Source organism: Caretta caretta, chromosome 1, assembly GCF_965140235.1.
Source record: "Caretta caretta isolate rCarCar2 chromosome 1, rCarCar1.hap1, whole genome shotgun sequence".
In the NCBI taxonomy this organism is placed as follows: Eukaryota; Metazoa; Chordata; order Testudines; family Cheloniidae; genus Caretta; species Caretta caretta.
The window spans coordinates 246,624,090-246,643,896 of NC_134206.1; the positions used below are offsets into that span (position 1 = coordinate 246,624,090).

Sequence of the window (19,807 nt, forward strand, 5' to 3'; positions counted from 1 at the left end):
GCAGGAGGGTCTCGTGGGCCACTGTAGTGGGTGCCCACCCACCCCTAAGAGCCAGAGGGACCTGCCGTGGGGGTGAGGTGGGGAGTCCTGGTGGTGCTTACCTGGGGCAGCTCCCAGGAAGCATCTAGCAGGTCCCTCTTGCTCCTAGGGGTGCGGGAGTGTAGCTAGTGGGAAAGCAGGGGGAGCGGCCGCTCCCCGCACTGATCACATCAAAAGGAGCACCCATGGGGAAAATTTGGTGGGCCCAGAGTACCCACCGGCAGCTCCCCGCCCTGGGCCCGGCCCCAGCTCACCTCACCTCCGTGCCACCTCTGCCCCTGAATGCACCACCCCGCTCTGCTTCTCTGCGCCCCCGCCCGCTTCCCATGAATTAGCTGTTTGGCAGGAAGCCTGGGAGGGCTGAGAAGCATGTGGTGGCTTTGCGCTCAGGCTGAGGGTGGCGGAGGTGAGCTGGGGCAGGGAGCGGTTCCCCTGCGGGCCCCCCCCCCCGGGTTACTTGCTGCGGTGCGGGCAGCCCTCCTCACCCCCCCCCCCCGCCTCAGTTCACCTCCTCTCCGCCTCCTGGGCCTGAGCGTGAAGCTGCCAACTTCTCAGCCCGCCCCTGCTTCCCGCGTGAACAGCTGATTTGCGGGAAGCCTGGGGGGGGGGCGGAGAAGCAGAGCAGGGTGGAGTGTTCAGGGGAGGAAGCAGAGGCGGAGCAGAGGCGAGCTGGGGCCGGGGGTGGGGCAGGGAGCTGCCGGTGGGTGCTCTGCACCCACAAATATTTCCCTTGGGTGCTCCAGGGCTGGAGCACCCGCGGAGTCGGCGCCTAAGGTGCCACTTTTGGCCAGTTGTTAAATTTAGAAGCCCTTTTAGAACCGGTTGTCCCTCACGGAACAACTGGTTCTAAAAGGGCTTCTAAATTTAACAACCGGTTCTAGCAAACCGGCACCGGCTCCAGCTCACCACTGAGTGCAAGTGAAATTGCAACAATTTATTTTGAATCACACTATCATATTTCAAACCCAAAAAGCTTTGTTTAAAAACAATGAAGATTACTAAGTGACAACCATGTTCTTATCTAATATCATTTATAAAACCTAAGCAATTAAAAGCAAGGAAATGATAGTAAATCTTATAATGTCCACCTAATAAACATAAAAGTTTTTTTATCAAGTACAAAGAAGTGCACATTTCATCACAACACAGCACCCATAATTCTGACTCTCTGGATTGTGTGTATGTATGAATGTTTATATTTAGATATTTTTTATTTTCATTATTTTGGCCTCTGAACATTTTCTTGTGATAATGTCAAACGAAAATGATCAGTTAATATATTTATCCACAGACACATTTTTTGGTAAAGTACTTATAATTGCAGGTTTCAGAGTAACAGCCGTGTTAGTCTGTATTCGTAAAAAGAAAAGGAGTACTTGTGGCACCTTAGAGACTGACCAGTTTATTTGAGCATGAGCTTTCGTGAGCTACAGCTCACTTCAGCTGTAGCTCACGAAAGCTCATGCTCAAATAAATTGGTCAGTCTCTAAGGTGCCACAAGTACTCCTTTTCTTTTTACTTATAATTGCTCATTCTTCTTTTGCATTTGTAGTTTACCAGGAAAAGTGTGTAAAATTGTTTGTTTATGGTAAAGCTATGTATGTAAGTGGCCTTGCATTTGGAGTTCATTACCATACCCAATTAATGTGTACATAAAACATTTTATGTTCCATTTTCAGTGTTTTGTATTGTGTTTATATTTTGAGATTACTAATCAAGGAAAAACTTTACATTGGGTTGTTGTGTTGTGATGAAATATGCTTTTCTTTGTATCTGATTATAATAATGCCTTTCCATAATAACAGTGTATATGTTGCTATCTAGATAATGTATTAATATAGTGTATGCTCTGTAGGGGAACTTGTGATAGTTTAGACAGATCAGTCTACGTATACTTTCTGTTCCAATATTCTAAAGTGTGACACCTTAAGCCACAATATAATATTTAAAATCTAACCACTAAAGTGATATAAAATGCTCTTTTTCTTATAAAAGATGATCCAGATCGAGGTGTGGGTTGCATATTATACAATCAGAATGGATATTTTGTAAGTATGGCAAATGCTCCATGAACTTCCTTTAATGTTCACTCTCTCCAGTGCATTAACTAATGAGTATACTAGTACTGGTACTTCCAGCTTTTGCCACTGTTACCTGGCTGCTCGTTGCTACATTAATGTATCTACCTTACAACTAGATAATGCCTTCAGTATTTAGCCCTTAGTAAAGTGTATAAGGCACAGTACCCCATAGGAGCACAGGGCTTTTTGGCTGCACTCTCAACCACTTCTGTAACACAGTGATAATGCATACCCTAGTATTGGGCCTTGAAGATGAGATTTTAATCTAATCTTAGTTACACTAGATTTAATTTTACATCAAGATAACTGAATCAGAATCTGGCCTTGAACCTTTCTCACCTCTTTGAAAACCTAAAAATTCTTATTAAAACACCTAAAGTTTCTAGAACACCACATACAGTTCATTTAAAGAAACACATCTTCTTTTTGTGAAATTGCAGCTAACAATTCCTGGCACCTCCTTCCTCTGATATTCTGGATTTCACTTACAGCCTCCTTTCCCTCAGAAGGCTAGCTCCTAATCACTTAACTATAAACACAGTAACAATAATGATATTGAAATCCAGGCAACTGATTCACCATGGCCCAGCAAAGAAGCTGGCCCTAACTATATTATTAAGGTAGGGAGGGAAAGATATTATGGTGGTGGAGGAATTTTGAGGTCATTGGGTGCAGGAAAAAAGTATGTATGGTAGCTAGTGGTTTTGAATGGGATAGTGAGAGTGAGAAGGTTATTTGCTGGTGTAGTTGAGATATTTTAATCTGGTAAATTGGAAAAATTGCCTCAAAACTTTGGGAAGCAGTATATAACAATATACAAAATAGTGTATATTGCATTCATTATAGGGCTCTCAGACTGTTGTATATATGTAAGAAATAATTGGTCTTGATACTAGACAGTGACTGAGTATTTGAGTAGAAAAATACCTGAGAAGTAAAAGTGATGTAACTATTGTATATTACAAACTTTTCTCAAAATGGAAATTGTGTGTGTCTAAAAAAAAGGCAATTTCATGTATTTGTATTTATCTTTATTTAAACTACAGAGATATGTGTCTTTCTTTTTTTTTAATCATTCTTGTTATCTTACAGCTCTGTTAGGGTCTACTAATTATTTTTCTTAGTTTGGGGCAGGTTATAATGGATATCCTATTGGTGCAATATTTGCAAACCTGCCTTGTGCAGGTAGAAACATCAAAAAAGAGTCAGGAACAGCAAAAGGACCAGTCCTTATCCATGCTGAAGCAAATGCTCTACTATTCAGGTTATTATTATTATTTTATTTATTATTATTGTATTATTATTTGTTTAAAAATAATTCAGTGGTTTTACATAAATTCCTTATGATACTATATATCAATGCAGTTGTAATATCCATGTGATTAATTGTGGAGCCGTGATATAAATTGCATTCAGCATGCACCTTTGATCACCTCACCTGATATCTGCCCAGTAATTTATCTCCCCCTAGGACTACTAATATTCTACACTTCTGGGCACAGTAATATGCTGTCAAAATTTTAACAAAGGCTTTTTCACAAATTTTTCACCATAACACTGTTCCACTCTTCAGGAATAGTTACCCAACATGCCTACCTCCTCCCCACAACATGAAGCTCCAAACACCTTTTGAAAGATTTACCTGGCAGCATCAGCTGATCCTTAGAACAGCAATAGTAGTGGGAGGTGGATTGACTTGAGGATTCTGGTGACAATGGTAGTGGCTGGTGAATTATTTACATCTGTATGTGTGGGGAGCTGATGAGGGCAGCACTGGTACTATCGACTTTGTTGATAGCAGAGACTGGCCATTTTGGGATGAAAATGCTCTGCTTCCATTGCTTAGCAACAAGCAAATGGCACTATTCCCTGTGCAGGCACTTAACTGTGGTACTGGAGAAGAAGGAGAGAAGATGCTTTGGCTGGCATTGCTGCTGCCTTAGCAATAGGCAAGCAGCTGTGTTCGGAGCAGATTAAGGCTAGCTGAGGTTCAGATACACTAGAATTCCAGAACTCTCCTGCCCTTCAAAACAGACACTTCTTCTTTGAGTAGCGTCTCTATAGGTGTTCCACTTCAGGTGTGCATGTGCCACTCCTGCTCTTGATAGGTAATTTTCCGTTAGGAGTGTCCGTTCAGCCCATGCGTATACTCTATACAATCTTGTGCTATGCTGCAAAGGTATATAGGGCTGCGTGGGTGAACCACCCTCAGTTCCTTCTCTATCACCTTGGCTTGAGAAGGAGCTCTAGTATGTCTGCCTCATGTGTGCCTCAGCGTGTTTTGTAGTTATTTAGTTAGTTTAGTGTTTCTAATTAGTATTAGTTGTTGCTAGTATGGAAGTAGTTAGATAGTTGTGAGAGGTTTCAGTTTTTCCTCTCCTCCTTTTTCTCTCCCACTTTTTCTGGGGAGATTATTTGGCCTGACTGGGCATGCTTGGCTCCCCATGTTTCAAACTCTGCCTCTCTCATCGGGAGGCTATCGAGATCAGCGACAGCCACTCTACGTGTATCTGTAGTTTAGGAGATTCCAACACTATAGACAGAGAATCGTAGGACTGGAAGGGGACCTCAAGAGGTCATCTAGTCCAGTCCCCTGCACTCATGGCAGGACTAAGTATTATCTAGACCATCCCTGACAGTTGTTTGTCTAACCTGCTTTTAAACATCTCCCATGATGGAGATTCCACAACCCCCCTAGGCAATTTATTCCAGTCCTTAACCACCCTGACAGGAAGTTTTTCCTCATGTCCAACCTAAACTGCTCTTGCTGCAATTTAAGCCCATTTCTTCTTGTTCTATCCTCAGGGATTAAGGAGAATAATTTTTCTCCCTCCTTCTTGTAATAGCCTTTTATGTACTTGAACACTGTTACATGTCCCCTCTCAGTCTTCTCTTCTCCAGACTATACAAACCCAATTTTTTCAATCTTCCTTCTTAGGTCATGTTTTCTAGACCTTTAATCCTTTTTGTTGCTCTTCTCTGGACTTTCTCCAATTTGTCCACATCTTTTCTGAAATGTAGTGCCCAGAACTCACATCTCCCAAAAGTGTAACTTTTGCCTGGTTCTAAAATCTAGAGCTTGGAAGAATCAGGAGACCAAACTGAAGCTGCTGCTGATGGAGCAGTCCCTTTGAGTTAGGTCAGGATACTCCCGTCCCACACATTTATCTCCAGACGGATCCAGTATCCTTTTGACTTTGGCTAAGGTCTTGTCTAAGAAGGGGAGGAGCTCAGAGGACTCAAGGAATGCACTGAAGAAGAGGCACTCAGTCTCTCATCACAAGGAGCAGCTCTCAAGAAGTCCCAAACTCCTGCCAGGTTTTACAGTGTCAGAGGCTTTAACCTTTGACTCAGTCCCATGGAGGCTAAAGACTTCTTCCGGTATCAGATTGTGGAACACTTTGGAGAAACATGGCACTGGCAGAACCCCGGTACCATCCGCCTCAAGATTGGGACCATCTATTTCAGACTTACCAGTGGTGCCTTTCCACATTGGTACTGACAACATCAAAGCATATACCTTCAGCCCCGACACCTGTGGGTTCCAAACCAATGATACTGCCTAGTCAACTGCTGTATCATTGCTAACCCAGTCAGTACCACAGGAATGCCATTACTCCAGGGACTTGTAAGTGTTTGATGAGTCAGAGTCTCCATTGCTTATGGGTACCGAACAACTCTCAGTACTGAGACCCCAATCTCCACATTACTGGTGCTTCCTGGTACTGCAAGATTCTCCACCCTTTTCTACTGGGCCCCCCCCTTTGGAGGACAATGAGGAGGATGAAAGAGACATTCAATCAGTTGCCTCCTTATCAGCGTGGGGTTCCATTTCACATCACTAAAGAAACCCATGCTTTGACGTTAGGGATAGTGGGCTCAGTCTTGGGTATCACCTGCTCTCCAGCATGGGCCTCCCCAGTGGCATACTGGGATCCTTGGGCAGCACATTAGCTGCAATTTGCCAGATCTCCAGCTCCACTGCACCAGGAAATTAGGGTCACATAGTCTCCAGCACCAAACCCCCAACGTAAGGAGACCTTTGAGGAACAGGAAGTTAGGGCAGACAGAGAGGTTCCTTAAGCCTCTATTTTGTCTGCATCTCTGGAGGAGGCAGTAATGCCTGCACACCATCGATAGCCAATGATTTTTGTCAATTCCAAGACCTTGTGAAGGGGGTGGCAGACACCCTCCAGACATCTCTTGAGGAGATTAAAGGCTCACATTACAAGCTCCTGGACATTTTGCAGTCGGTGACATCCACTTGGGTTGCGCTACACATTAATGAAGTGCTCCTGCATCCAGCAAAGACTGTGTAGCAAACTTCCGCCACCAAATCATCAACTTGTAAATGGGTGGATAAGAAATATTATCTTCCCTCTCAGGGACTCAGAATTTTAGTTTTCCTATCCCAACCCTATTTCATGATGGTGGATGCTGTAAATGAGCAAAGTAGACAGCATTATTCCAGATCTACTTCTCATAACAAGGGCCATAAAAGGTTAAACCTTTTTGGATGGAAGGCCTAATGATCCGCAACCCTCCAATTTTGGATCACAAATTATCAGGCGATCATAGCCAACTATGACTATACGAATTACAAGTTCACATCCTTTATTAAACATCTTCCACAGGAGCATAGAGAACATGTCCAGGCCATCATTGAGGAGTGTCAGTTATTACCCAGAACCTCTCTCCAAGCATCCTTGGATGCCACAGACGCTGCTGCTAGATCCATCTCCATAGGAGCTGACATGCACAGGGCATCATGGCTCCAGTTGTCAGGATTCCTGAGAGAGGCTCAGAATACAGATGAGGACATCCCATTTGATGGTCAGAAACTTTTCTCAGGAACTACAGATGAGTCATTGCACATGCTGAAGGACTCCAGGCCCACGTTGAGATCTCTGGGTATATACACCCCTCCAAACAAGAGGAGATTTAGCAGGTCTCAAACTGCCCAGAGATTGTGCCAGCTCAGTTCTCTGGTTTTCACATAACTACCGAACCTGCAAGAAAAAGACAGATTTCAGCAGAAAAGAGCGTCCCACCTTCAGCTAGCACCCAGTCATCATCAAAACAGCAATTTTGACAGTTCAGTTGACGGCTCAACTCCTCCCTCAGCTCTAGTTTGCAAGCTGCAACCTTTTGCCTACCTTCCCACTTTTGGAGACTGCTTTCCCATTTCCAATAGGCTTGGCAGCATATTACAACAAGCAAGTGGGTCAGAGAGGTTATAACATTGGGCTACACCATCCACTATAGGTCTCGCCCAACCCCCCTTCCCTGTTCCTCTTCAGGGACTCCTCTCATAAGAGAATACTGAGTGAAGAAGTACACTCCCTCTTTTGATTAGGAGCAACAGAATCAGTCCCATCCATCCCCTCACAGGGGGAAAGAGTTTTACTCAAAGTATTTTCTCGTGCCAAAGAAGGATGGAAGGTGGAGAGCGACCTTAGATTTAAGACAACTGAACAAATTTGTAAAATCTCAGAAGTTCCAGATGGTGACTCTGGCATCTATAATTCCTTCTCTAGAGGCAGGAGATTAGTTTTCAGCCCTCAACCTACAGGAGGCCTATTTTCATATAGCAATACATCCCGCACATAGGACATATCTGTGGTGCACCATAGGCCAGGATCCTTTTCAATACAGAGTACTTCCCTTTGGCCTCTCTTTGGCCTCAAGGGTGTTCTCAGAGGTTTTAGTGGTAGTGGCTGCTTACCTTCAGTGAGAAGCAACTTTAGTCTTCTTGAATTTTCTTGTAGCTTGACAACTGGCTGCTCAAGGACTGATCTTACAAAGCAATACTAACTTCCACCCAAACAGCTCTCTTCCTCTTCCAGGACTTGGGTCTCCAGCTATACCTAAAGAAGTCCAAGTTAGTCCCTGCACAGAGAATACAATTCATAGGGGCATATTGGGATTCATTGGCAGCCAGGGCCTCCCTTTTCACAGACAGATTCATAACTTTGTCGAATCTGGTCGGGACAATTCAAGGAAGTCCCCATACTACTGTAAGGAACTGTTAGGAGCTCCTGAGTCATATGGCAGCTTGCACCTTTAGGATCAAGCATGCAAGAATATGGGCATGTCTACACTAGAAACATAAGTTGACCTATGTTAAGTTGACTTACAACCACCACAGTAATTACTGCAGTGGTGCATGTCCACACTACCCTCCTTGGGTTGGTGGTGTGTGTGCTCACCAGGACCACTTTCACTGACCTAAGAGGGGCAGTGTGGGGAGATGAGAGCCAAGTGTCTCAGCTCAACAGGCAGCTCCCTGCCAGAAGCTCCTGATGCGTTGCCTTCTCTCGCCTCCCTGTTCCCCGCTGGGAGTGAGGGAAGCCGCCCAGAGCGTCTCACCTCCCCTTTCCCCACTGGGGGGGGGGAGGAAGCTGCCCTGGGGTTCTCACCTCCCCATTCCCTGCCAGGAGCAAGGGGGAAGCTACCTGGAGCTTCTTGTCCCCAGAGAGCAGGGTCCAGCTGCCTCAGCTTCTCCCCCGTCTGCTCCCTGCTGGGAGCTGGGCAGCCTTGTCAATTTCTCAGAGCCACGAAATTGACAAGACAGCCAATGTTCCCAGCTGGGAGTGGGGTCTAGCTGCCCAGCTCTCCAGGAGAGCAGAGGGCAGCTGGGCTCTAGCTGCCCAGCTTTCTTGTCAATTTCACAGCTCCTGCTATCTACACAGACACTGTGTCGCCCTAACAACAACGACATAACCGCACCTCTCTTGGAGGTGGAGTTATTATGTCGGTGTAGTAGGGCACTTAGGGTTTGTCTACACTACCCGCCGGATTGGCGGGCAGCAGTCAATCCAGCGGGGGTCGATTTATCGCGTCTAGACGCGATACATTGACTGCTAAGCACTCTCCCGTCAACTCCAGGACTCCACCAGAACGAGAAGCTCAAGCGGAGTCAATGGGAGAGCGTCAACTGTCAACTTACCGCAGTGAAGACACGGCGGTAAGTAGATCTAAGTACATCGACTTCGGCTACACAATTCACGTAGTGGAAGTTGTGTATCTTAGATCGACCCCGTGCGGTAGTGTAGACAAGCCCTTACACTGGTGGGAGCAAGGCTGAAGTGTATACACTGACATAATTAGGTTGACGTAAGGCAGCTAATGTCAATCTAAACTGTGTAGTGGAGACCAGGCCTATGTCTTTGCTGCTATCAAGGGCTGGTTCAGGAGGACCTATTACTCTGCCAGTAACAGCTTGGACAAACTGGTTACAGTTCTTTTCAAGGTGAAGAACTCCCTGGATTACTGGAAAGATCACGCAGTGTCTGCACGGGCATCCCAGCTCCAACAGTAACTGTGAGAATGGATGCCTCGCTGTTAGTGTGGGGAGCACACCGTAACATACTCACAACTCAGGGCACCTGGTCACCTCAGGAAACTGGTCTTCATATCAACTTGTTGGAACTCAGGGCAGTCAGAATTGCCTGCCTTCAATGCCTACCCCTCATCAAAGGCAAATCAAAGAGTATGATGATGGACTATGTAGCTTATATGTTCTATATCAACAAATAGAGCTGAAAGATTCCCCCTCCCCGTGCGCTGAAGCGATAAAGTTACAGAACTGGTGTATAACCCATCAGATTCAGATCTCAGCCTTTTACCTTCCTGGAGTCCAGAATGTCACAGTCAATATGCTCAGCAGATGCTTCTCCCAGAAATACAAATGGGAGTTGGACTCTCAGACCCTTCATTGGATATTCTAGAGGTGGAGACTTCCACAGGTGAACCTATTGGCCACATACAGCAACAGGAAGTTCCCCTCTCTTTGAGAGATGCCTTTCTCCTTCCTTGGACAAACGGCCTGTTCTACACATTCTTTCCAACACCGCTAATTCTAAAAGTGAGGAGGAAGATCAGGCAGGACAAAACCAGAGTTATCCTTATAGTACTGACCTGGCTCAGGCAAGTTTGGTATCCTTATCTGCTTCACCTGTGTATCCAACCACCGTTCAATCTTTCAAATGTCCCTCATCTCCTCTCCCAGGAAGCAGGTCATGTGCTTCACCCCAACCTAGGGGTCCTCCGTCTCCAACCATGGCTCCTAGATGGCTCATGGGATTAGAATCCACCTGCTCAATAGGAGTACAACAAGTATTATTAAACAGTAGAGGGGAGTCAACTTGAATTGTTTATCTTCAGAAATGGAAGAGCTTCAATCACTGGTGTCACCAGCACTGCCTTGTGTCTGAATCTTCTCTGCTTTCAGCCATCTTGAATTATCTGCTCGACTTAAAAAAAATCGGATTTATCAGTTAGTTCCATTAAGATTCTCCTTGCTGCAATATCAGCTTTTCATTCCCCACTAGAGGGGTATTCTGTTTTTGCACATCCTCTGTCCTTAAGATTTATTAAGGGTCTGGGAATCTGTATTCTGACTTGGGATCTCAACCTGGTACTTAGATGCCTTTTGAGACCTCTGTTTGAACCTATGGCAACCTGCTCCTTGCTTCACTTATCTATGAAGATGGCCTTTCTAGAAGCTATCATGTCAGCTGGAGAAATGGAAGCCTTGACCCATTTACAGTATTTTTCAAGGACAAGGTCTCCCTGCAACCACACCCAAAGGTAGGTGCTGTTGGATTTTCATCTTAATCAGTCTATTAATCTACTGGTATTTTTCCCTAAACCACATAAATCTCAGTGAGAGACTTCCCTTTGTATGTTAGACAGGCATATGTTAGACAGGCATTGACCCTTTATCTGGATGGACCATGCAGTTTTGGAAATCACTGAGACACTTTGTCTCCATTGTGGAAGGATCAAAAGAACCTATGATCTCTTCACAGACACTGTTGAGATGGATCTCTGGGTGTATTACTGCTTATTATGGTGTAGCTGGTGTTTTGCTCCCTCAAAGGATTACAGCATACTCTACCAGATCACAAGCAATTTCCACAGTGTGACTCAAAAACATCCAAATGCCTCAGATGTGCAGAGCTGCTACATGGGTTTCCGTGAACACCTTTTCTAAACACTACGCCTTGGTCCACGACATCAGATCTGATGCAGAACTTGGTTCTGCGGTGTTGTCTTCAGTGTTGGACTTGATTCTGAAGCTCCCTGTGAAAATACTGCTCAGGAGTCACCTGAAATGGAGCACCCATAGGGACACTACTTGAAGAAGAAAAGGCTACTCACTTTGTGCGGTAACTGTGGTTCTTCAAGCTGTGTCCCCCTATGGGTGCTCCACTACCTGCCCTCCTTCCCCTCTGCTTTGGACTGTTCTTGTTGCGTGTTGGGATAGAGAAGGAACGGAGGGCAGTTCACCCATGCAGCCCTCTGTACCCTCTGAGTGTGGCACGAGGTTGTATAGAATGCTTCCACGGTCTGAGTGGACACTGCGTACAGAAAATCTGCGATCAAGGGTTTGAAAGGTGCATATGTGCCTGAAGTGGACCACCCATAGGGACACACATCTTGAAGAGCCACAGTTACTGCACAAGGTGAGTAAACCTTTCTTCTAGCTAGTAACCCTGAATCCAGCAGACTGCTCTTTCCTCTCCAACCTACAGCATTCCCTGGCCAGGTTGAAAATGTTCACTGTCATTTCATTTTCACATTCCTTTAAAATATGCAAAAATTAAATAACAGTATTCCCAGTACTGCAGTATGAGCCTGATTGTGAACTCACAGCTGTTTTACACTGAAGATGAAGTGAGCTGTAGCTCACGAAAGCTTATGCTCAAATAAATTGGTTAGTCTCTAAGGTGCCACAAGTCCTCCTTTTCTTTTTGCGAATACAGACGAACATGGCTGCTACTCTGAAACACTGAAGTTTGTAATTACCATTAATAATACTTAGCATATAACTGTTTAAAATTATTTTGGGGCATTAATTAATTAATCAGTAACATTCCTGTGAAGAAGGCAGATATTATCCTCATTTTACAGATGGGGAAACCGGTACAGATAGAGTTTGTGTGACTTACCCAAGACCACAAAGGGAAGCAGTGTTAAGACCAGGACTAAAATCCAAATTTCCTGGCTTCCCTTCCACTAGACTACATTGCTCCAACTCCATTTTCAGTGAAGTTACTTTTTATTCACAGCTGAGAGCACACTGAGAGTACAAGAAGACTATACATCCAGCGGTTGAGGGAAAGATGGTAGTTATAACTGGCCTAGCAGCCAGTTTATGGCCATTTTCTCTGTAGAGAAAAGACAGAATACTCCAACAAGATTGAAATGGTTTCAGTTAAGACATAAATATTTTACTGTTGTAAATAATAAGTGTAAATGTGTATGTATAATGATGGGAAGCTCAAAGGCAGAAATAAAGTGAGATGGGAAATCTGGGACAGGGAGAACTAACAATAAATAAGGTTCTTCAGGGAAAATCCTAGGATTTATTTGAGAGACACCTCACCATGATCTCTTGTTTTGCTTTTGCAGAGAATAAATGCTGCTACTTTATCTTTTTCAGATCCAGAAAAAAAATAGAAGAGAACGATGTTCTTTATTGCACGAAACCTCCCTGCTCTGAATGTCAGAACTATATACAGTTTGTGGGCATAAAGAAAATTGTTTCTGTACAAGAATCAACACAATTGTCATCAAACCAACAAGTAAGCTAATGTAATGCAATTACCTTATTTTAATTATTTATTTATACATTCATTTGGTGTTCAATCAGGTTATAATCAACGTACTCAATTTAAAAGACCCTAAGCATCTATACATGCCTGCATCATGTAGTAGAGGAACCTTCACTATACAAAACACCTTCAGCATACTTCAACGTTCATAATTATACAAATGCATGCCTGAAACAATATAGCTTTCACTGTGCCCTGAAAGCCTTTAAATCCAGACTTTTCTGGAGCCAAAAGGGAGTAAATACTATATTCTAGGACCCTCTCCATTGAGAAAGTACAGCCTCCTGCAGTTTAATCTTAGGGATTGATAGCAAAAGCCTCCCTAGCTGAGCTCATCTTTCTTTCTTCCACTTCCCATGCTTTTGTCTACTTTGACATTCACTCTGTCAGACCATGTATATTTTCAGATCCATCAGTATGGCTCACTGGCCTAGGATCATTGAAGCACAAGGAGTTCTCTTTCAAGTGACTATCTATATGATCATTCCATTAAAGGTTCATGAGTGCTCAAATTCAGAGTCTTTTGGACAGCAGCATCTGCTATCGCTGCGCATGTATCCTGCGATTCTTCATTGAGTAGTGTCCCTATGGGTGCTCCACTGTAGGTGTGCCTGCACCCCAGATCAGAGATTTTAGGTAGCAGTGTCCGTTAGGTCTACACATGCATCCCCTGCAGCCTTGTGCCCTGCACCGACGCTATATAGAGGTGCCCAAGCGAACTGTCCTCAGTTCCTTCTCAATTGCTGTGGCCTGAGATGGAGCCTCAACAGCGTCTGAGTTGAGTTTACCTCAACTGTATTTTTCTTTCATTGTTAATAGTTAGTTAACATTAGTTCTTAGAGTTTCCTTTGTGTTAGTTAGCTGTAGTAATTTTTATAGTTTAAATTTGTAAAAAAAAGTAAACAAAAAATCTTTAAAATAAAAGATTTTACTTATACTTTTAGGATAAGGACCATTGTTCCTCCATCTATTTTTCTTTGTTTTTTCGCATCAGGGGAATTGAAGCCCTAGGAGGGTATGCCCAGTTTATCTGGGTTTAAATGTTGCTTTTGGGCTGAGAGGCTATACTGATCAGCATCCATTGCCTTGGGGAGTTATATGTTTCCCAAAAGTGTAATTTCTGCCTGAAATTAAAATTGAAGGCCAGAATGAACTGGAAACTTAAACTACATCTGCTTATGATGGAGAGTTTGCTCTGACTGGCTTCTGACCTCAGCCAGGGCCCCCCCACCCCAACCCTGCGTACAGTTGTCTCCGAGCAGGTCAACTGCTTCAACTTCCTTGGTGCAGCTCTCCCCTAGAGCATTGAAGAGGAAATTGCTCTAAACCTTCCGGACCTGCTGCTGGCCACTTCTGGGGTGCAGCGCGGTCCGTGGTGCCAGGATAGGTGGGAAGCCTGCCTCTGCACCCCGGCTACACTGCTGACTGGGAGCCACCGGAAGTAACCCTGTGCCCCAATCCCCTGCCCCCAGCCCTGAGCCCTCCCTCAAACCCGGAGCCCTTTCCTGTACCCCAAACTCCTCATTCCCAGCCCCACTCCAGAACCTGCACCCCCAGCCCAGAGCCCTGACCCACCCCAACCCCCTGCCCCAGTTCTGAGCCCCCCACAAACCCAGAGTCCCCTCCCACACCCCAAGCCCCTCATCCCCAGCTCCGTTGGGTCGCAGGCATCAACAATTTTCTTCAGCTGGGTCATTGGTAGTGACAGCTGCTGATGAAAAGTCACATCTGCAAAATAAGACTACACCAAAAGAACGTGATCACTTAACACTGGATTTATTTGGCCATAAATCATATTAGTTGGCTACTTTACACTTTAGGATTGCAAATGATCAGGCCCTCATGGCCAGATATGATTATTTGAACTATGAGAAATTTGCAGCATTCAGGGCAAATTGCCTCCAGATGCAAGGGAAAGAACGTAAATGAAGGACAGCTGATTGCCAGAACCATCCTTCAGGCTGCTTTGGATGCAGCAGACACCACTTCACAATTGATGGCCACCGCAGTCATGATGAGAGTGGCATCTTGGCTGTAGGGGTCTGGCTACTGTCAGGAGGTTCAGTCTACAGCAGAGGATTTGTCCTTTCAAGGATCAGAGTTGTTCACCTCTAAAACAGGTGGAGCCCATCATACAGTGAAAGATTCTATCGTGACTCTTAGCTCTCTCGGGTTCTATAAACCTGCCCCTAAAGGAAAAAGCCATCAGGCAGCAATTTTATGCCCCACAGAGCTCAGCTCCACCTTCTTTCTTTCACCAAAGATCGACTGAGCCTTCTAGTGGTAGCATTACCATCAGAGAAGATAGGGTACCTCTGAAGCCTACTTATCACAGTCTGCATTGGAGCCAAAATATTCATTTTGATAAGACTGTCAAGACATGCACCTTACCCCTTTGGATCCAGAGCCACTGACCCTTCCTTTGTGACCATTTGCCTCTTTTCAGGTATGCCTGGTCCTCCATAACCCCCAGACCAATGGGTCATGATATGATTACAACAGGATAGTCTATCCAATTTCACACTGTGCCTATTCCCATCCCACCTTCCCTGGCCCTTTTCAGGGACCCATCTCATGAGGACCTATTACACCAGGAGGTCCTCTCACTTCTTTCTCTTGGAGTAATAGAAGGGGTACCTTTAAATTACCAGCAAAAGCATTCTACAGCAAATACTTCCTTATTCCAAAGAGGAAAGAAGGATGGTGACCCATCTGGGACGTAAGAAAGCTCAATACATTCATATGCAAGTTTGAAGTCCAGGATAATTCCCTCTCTGTATCCAGGGTACTAGTTTGCATCTCTTGATTTCCAAAATGTCCATATCCATATGGGGTCGGTCCTGGGGCCGGTTTTGTTCAATATCTTCATAAATGATCTGGAGGATGGTGTGGATTGCACTCTCAGCAAATTTGCGGATGATACTAAACTGGGAGGAGTGGTAGATACGCTGGAGGGCAGGGATAGGATACAGAGGGACCTAGACAAATTGGAGGATTGGGCCAAAAGAAATCTGATGAGGTTCAATAAGGATAAGTGCAGGGTCCTGCACTTAGGACAGAAGAACCCAATGCACAGCTACAGACTAGGGACCGAATGGCTAGGCAGCAGTTCTGCGGAAAAGGACCTAGGGGTGACAGTGGACGAGAAGCTGGATATGAGTCAACAGTGTGCCCTTGTTGCCAAGAAGGCCAATGGCATTTGGGGATGTATAAGTAGGGGCATAGTGAGCAGATCGAGGGACGTGATCATCCCCCTCTATTCGACATTGGTGAGGCCTCATCTGGAGTACTGTGTCCAGTTTTGGGCCCCACACTACAAGAAGGATGTGGATAAATTGGAGAGAGTCCAGCGAAGGGCAACAAAAATGATTAGGGATCTGGAACACATGACTTATGAGGAGAGGCTGAGGGAACTGGGATTGTTTAGTCTGCGGAAGAGAAGAATGAGGGGGGATTTGATAGCTGCTTTCAACTACCTGAGAAGTGGTTCCAGAGAGGATGGTTCTAGACTATTCTCAGTGGTGGAAGAGGACAGGACAAGGAGTAATGGTCTCAAGTTGCAGTGGGGGAGGTTTAGGTTGAATATTAGGAAAAACTTTTTCACTAAGAGGGTGGTGAAACACTGGAATGCGTTGCCTAGGGAGGTGGTGGAATCTCCTTCCTTAGAAGTTTTTAAGTTCAGGCTTGACAAAGCCCTGGCTGGGATGATTTAATTGGGGATGGGTCCTGCTTTTGAGCAGGGGGTTGGACTAGATGACCTCCTGAGGTCCCTTCCAACCCTGATATTCTATGATTCTATGATTCATAATTCCATAGCACAGGAGGTATGTAAGGTTTGTGGTAGGCCTTCTAACTATCGACTGCACTGAGGGCTTTTAGCAAGGTTTTAACAGTCATCACTGCACATCTAAGAAAAAATCCTTCCCTGGACAACTGTCTAGTTCAAGGAAGAACTCCTCATCAGGTATCAGATGCCATAGTTATGCCATTACCTGTTCCAGAACCTGGGCCTAAAAGTGAACGTGCAGAAATTCAACTTAACTCCATTTCAGAGACTTGAGAGGAGTAGACTTCTGGCTTGTTTACACATGACATTACTGTGTGGCAAGCTAGAGTGTGACTCTGCAGCGCACTAGTTTTGCTGTGCAGTGTGACATCCTGTGTGCACACTGCTGCAGCAGAGTAAAAGTCCCGTGGCTGCTCTAGCTTACTAAACTTTCCAAGTGCTTTCTACATCTCACTTTAAAGACTGTTGGACACAAGGAAAACAGAGAACTGAAAATTTGATCATGCATGTGAATGTGCTTTCTTGAACCTTCCATATTTGACAGTCTGGCCTTCCCTTGGAGCATTGTATTGTGTCCAGAGTTTTTCTGGCCATTACTCACTTGCTGAGTAACTTGAAATGGAGGACCATTTCCTTCAAGGAAATACTTATGTTTCTTTCCTTGGCTCTATTGCAAATGGCTTGAGTTGACTTGGTAACTTTTATATAGTTAGTATTTTTCAGTTTTGGAAACTATAGTTCTGGAGTATTCTTTGTGGGGGGTTGTCCTAAGCCTGGCTTACATCCAGATACCTGGTCTGCCTCCAGTTAACAGGAGAAATGAGAATATGCATATTGTAAAGACTACCAGACCTGGAGAATTCTGGAAAGAATATTCACAAATAAGACCACATTTTTCTATCAGCCAGAGATATATTTGTATTTTTAAAAAGGTTTTTTTTTTTTCATTTTCAGGACTCCACAGGCTCTTTAAAGAGCAACTTTGAATATTATCAGGTATGTATCCTTATTGAGGAGTATAGAGCAAGGAAAATGTTGCAAAAAAGTATTCACAAACATTCATTTAATAAAATCAAGTTCACTTTGATGTTGCTCAAGACCACTTCAGTTTTCTTTTTTTAAATGTTTACCTAAGCCAATTTTGGTTTGTAAGAAAGTTCACCAAACAAGAAACAGTGGACCATACTTAAGTAAATATGTATTCACACTAGTGTTCACAACAGAGGTGTTTGGTGGCTTTCTTGAAAGCTTATTTGGGTTTGGGAGTCATCCTGTCAGGGATAGAGTGGGAAACAAAGCACCAACAAGAAGAAATGTCAGGAGTAGCACCAGAGGAGGAAAACAATGTCACTTAAAGAATTAAGATTTATTAAACATGTTTGATAGAGGTAAAAGGATCAGAGTTTGGGGGAGGAAAGAGAAATGGGAGAGACAGAGGTAGTGATGAATTAGACAAATTTTGATATAAAGGTAGCTTTTTGACCTGGAGTTTGCCTTGCCCCAATAGACTGAGAGTTTTAGGAATGAAATAATGACACAGATGGGATGTAGGTTTGGGTAAAGGTACCTGGAATTGTCTGATCTCCCAAGAAATTCCCTCGACAGATCTAGTGAATAGCTAGGATGAATAAAGGCAGCTGTGCTCAGAAAAAGAGCTATGCAAAAAAATTATTTGGGACTGTGCTTTGCATAAATTCCTTCTGTTTTTCAACAGTGGAAACCTCAATATGCGGAATGTTCTGGTAAGATAACTACATACAGTTGAACATTGTGTCTTAAGGTTGCTAAATTTGGTATTTTATTATTACTCAATTTATTTAAAAACACTTCTGGCATGTCATAACATATTGGAATAGGCCCTTTTATATAACAAACACAATTTTCAGTTGTGAGTCCTTAACTTAGACCTCTTATCTCTATTTTGATTCAGGGCCATACAATTCAAATATCTGCATCCTACCACTCTACTTGCTGGTTTAATACTTCTGACTGAACAACAGGCTGACATGTACAAGAATCCTGCTCTCTGCACCATAAGTGGCCCCGTTTTCTGCATGTGTTAATGGGCCTTAGATTAGCTGTAGGAATGTGCAAAATGAATAATAAATTTACAAAACTGCAGGTGTCTTTCAGTCACCAGTCTTTGGCATCCCTTTTGGTCTTTAGTCTTTCTTTGTGACTCAAATGAATATGAAATGAAAATTTCATTTTGGACATAGGCTTCTAATTCCCATGCCTTTGATGTGTGTTTAGGTGGTTTCCTCTGGCGCTAAATAAGCTGATCAGAATCCTGCATTTTGTTTTTCTTTTATCTGAGAACAGTTTGGATTCCTTAGGCTTGATTCTTCAGCCTACTACATCCATTTTATGCTGGTATATAAATCCACTGATGTCAGTGGAGTAACACTAGGGTAATGGAATGAATCAGGCCCCTTATTATAAAATAAGAGCCAATACTAAAATTGTCTTACATAAAACTTTGTTTATTAGAGTTAGAATACCAATAAAATATAAATGAGGATAGTGTATGCCTATTCTAAGAATACACAGTCTTCCTTAGGTATGATACTTGTTATAGTGTAGTCCCTTTGATTTAAGCAAGAGCAACCATACATCCTGAAATATGCTTAAAATTATAAAAAAATGCCTAAGTCCCATTTTCAAAAGTGACATAAATATTTAGAGTCTAAGTCCTGTTGCCTTTTATGAGGGTGGAAACCAGACTTGAGAAGAACCAAGAATGGAATTGGAAGAAAGAAGCTCCAGACAGCAGTTGTGGACAGCATGGTCAGTGTATCTGGAGATGAAGGGAAGAAGAGATGTTGGGTAATAGTATGAGCAGGAGAAAGGTCGAGTATTTTAAGATGGAGAAGATGATAAAAGTATGTTTATATAGGGAGGGAAAGGAAACTGATGAGAGTGAGATGCTGAAAAGAGTGAGAGAAGGGGTGACAGCATGAGAGCTGGGCAAGAGAGGTTAGAATAATAAAGGTATGGGGTCCTTTGGGCAGGAAGAGAAGTTGGCAAAGGAAGACAGGCCGTGTTTCACAGTCTGTGACAGGAGGAGAATGTATTGGGGATAAGGGGGGAAAGGAAGAGAGACTGGCCATTTTGATGAGTAAGGGAGTTGATCCATAGGTGCAAATCAAACAAAGAAGTGAGGGCGAGGAGGCAGGATGCTGGAAGGTGAGATGGGACATGAGTATGGAAATTAAAGTAACCAAAGATGAGGGTAGGGGATTCCAGTGTGAGGAGGAATGAAAGCCAGGAGTTGAAGT

General features: G+C 43.9%; 1 protein-coding gene across 8 annotated transcripts in view; it reads left to right on the plus strand.

Annotated features, from left to right (window-relative positions):
• LOC125626659 (uncharacterized) overlaps positions 1-19,807 on the plus strand; it is a 73,234-nt gene that overhangs the window by 12,876 nt on the left and 40,551 nt on the right. For 7 of the 8 annotated variants that reach the window (XM_048829913.2, XM_048829904.2, XM_048829921.2 and 4 more), the window contains exons 6-10: positions 2,035-2,087; positions 3,245-3,384; positions 12,571-12,712; positions 17,484-17,525; positions 18,244-18,271. In XM_048829913.2, coding sequence (XP_048685870.2) covers positions 2,035-2,087; positions 3,245-3,384; positions 12,571-12,712; positions 17,484-17,525; positions 18,244-18,271 — 405 coding nt within the window. The remainder of the gene's footprint in view (positions 1-2,034; positions 2,088-3,244; positions 3,385-12,570; positions 12,713-17,483; positions 17,526-18,243; positions 18,272-19,807) is intronic. The other variant, XM_075122786.1, reaches the window with a different exon arrangement.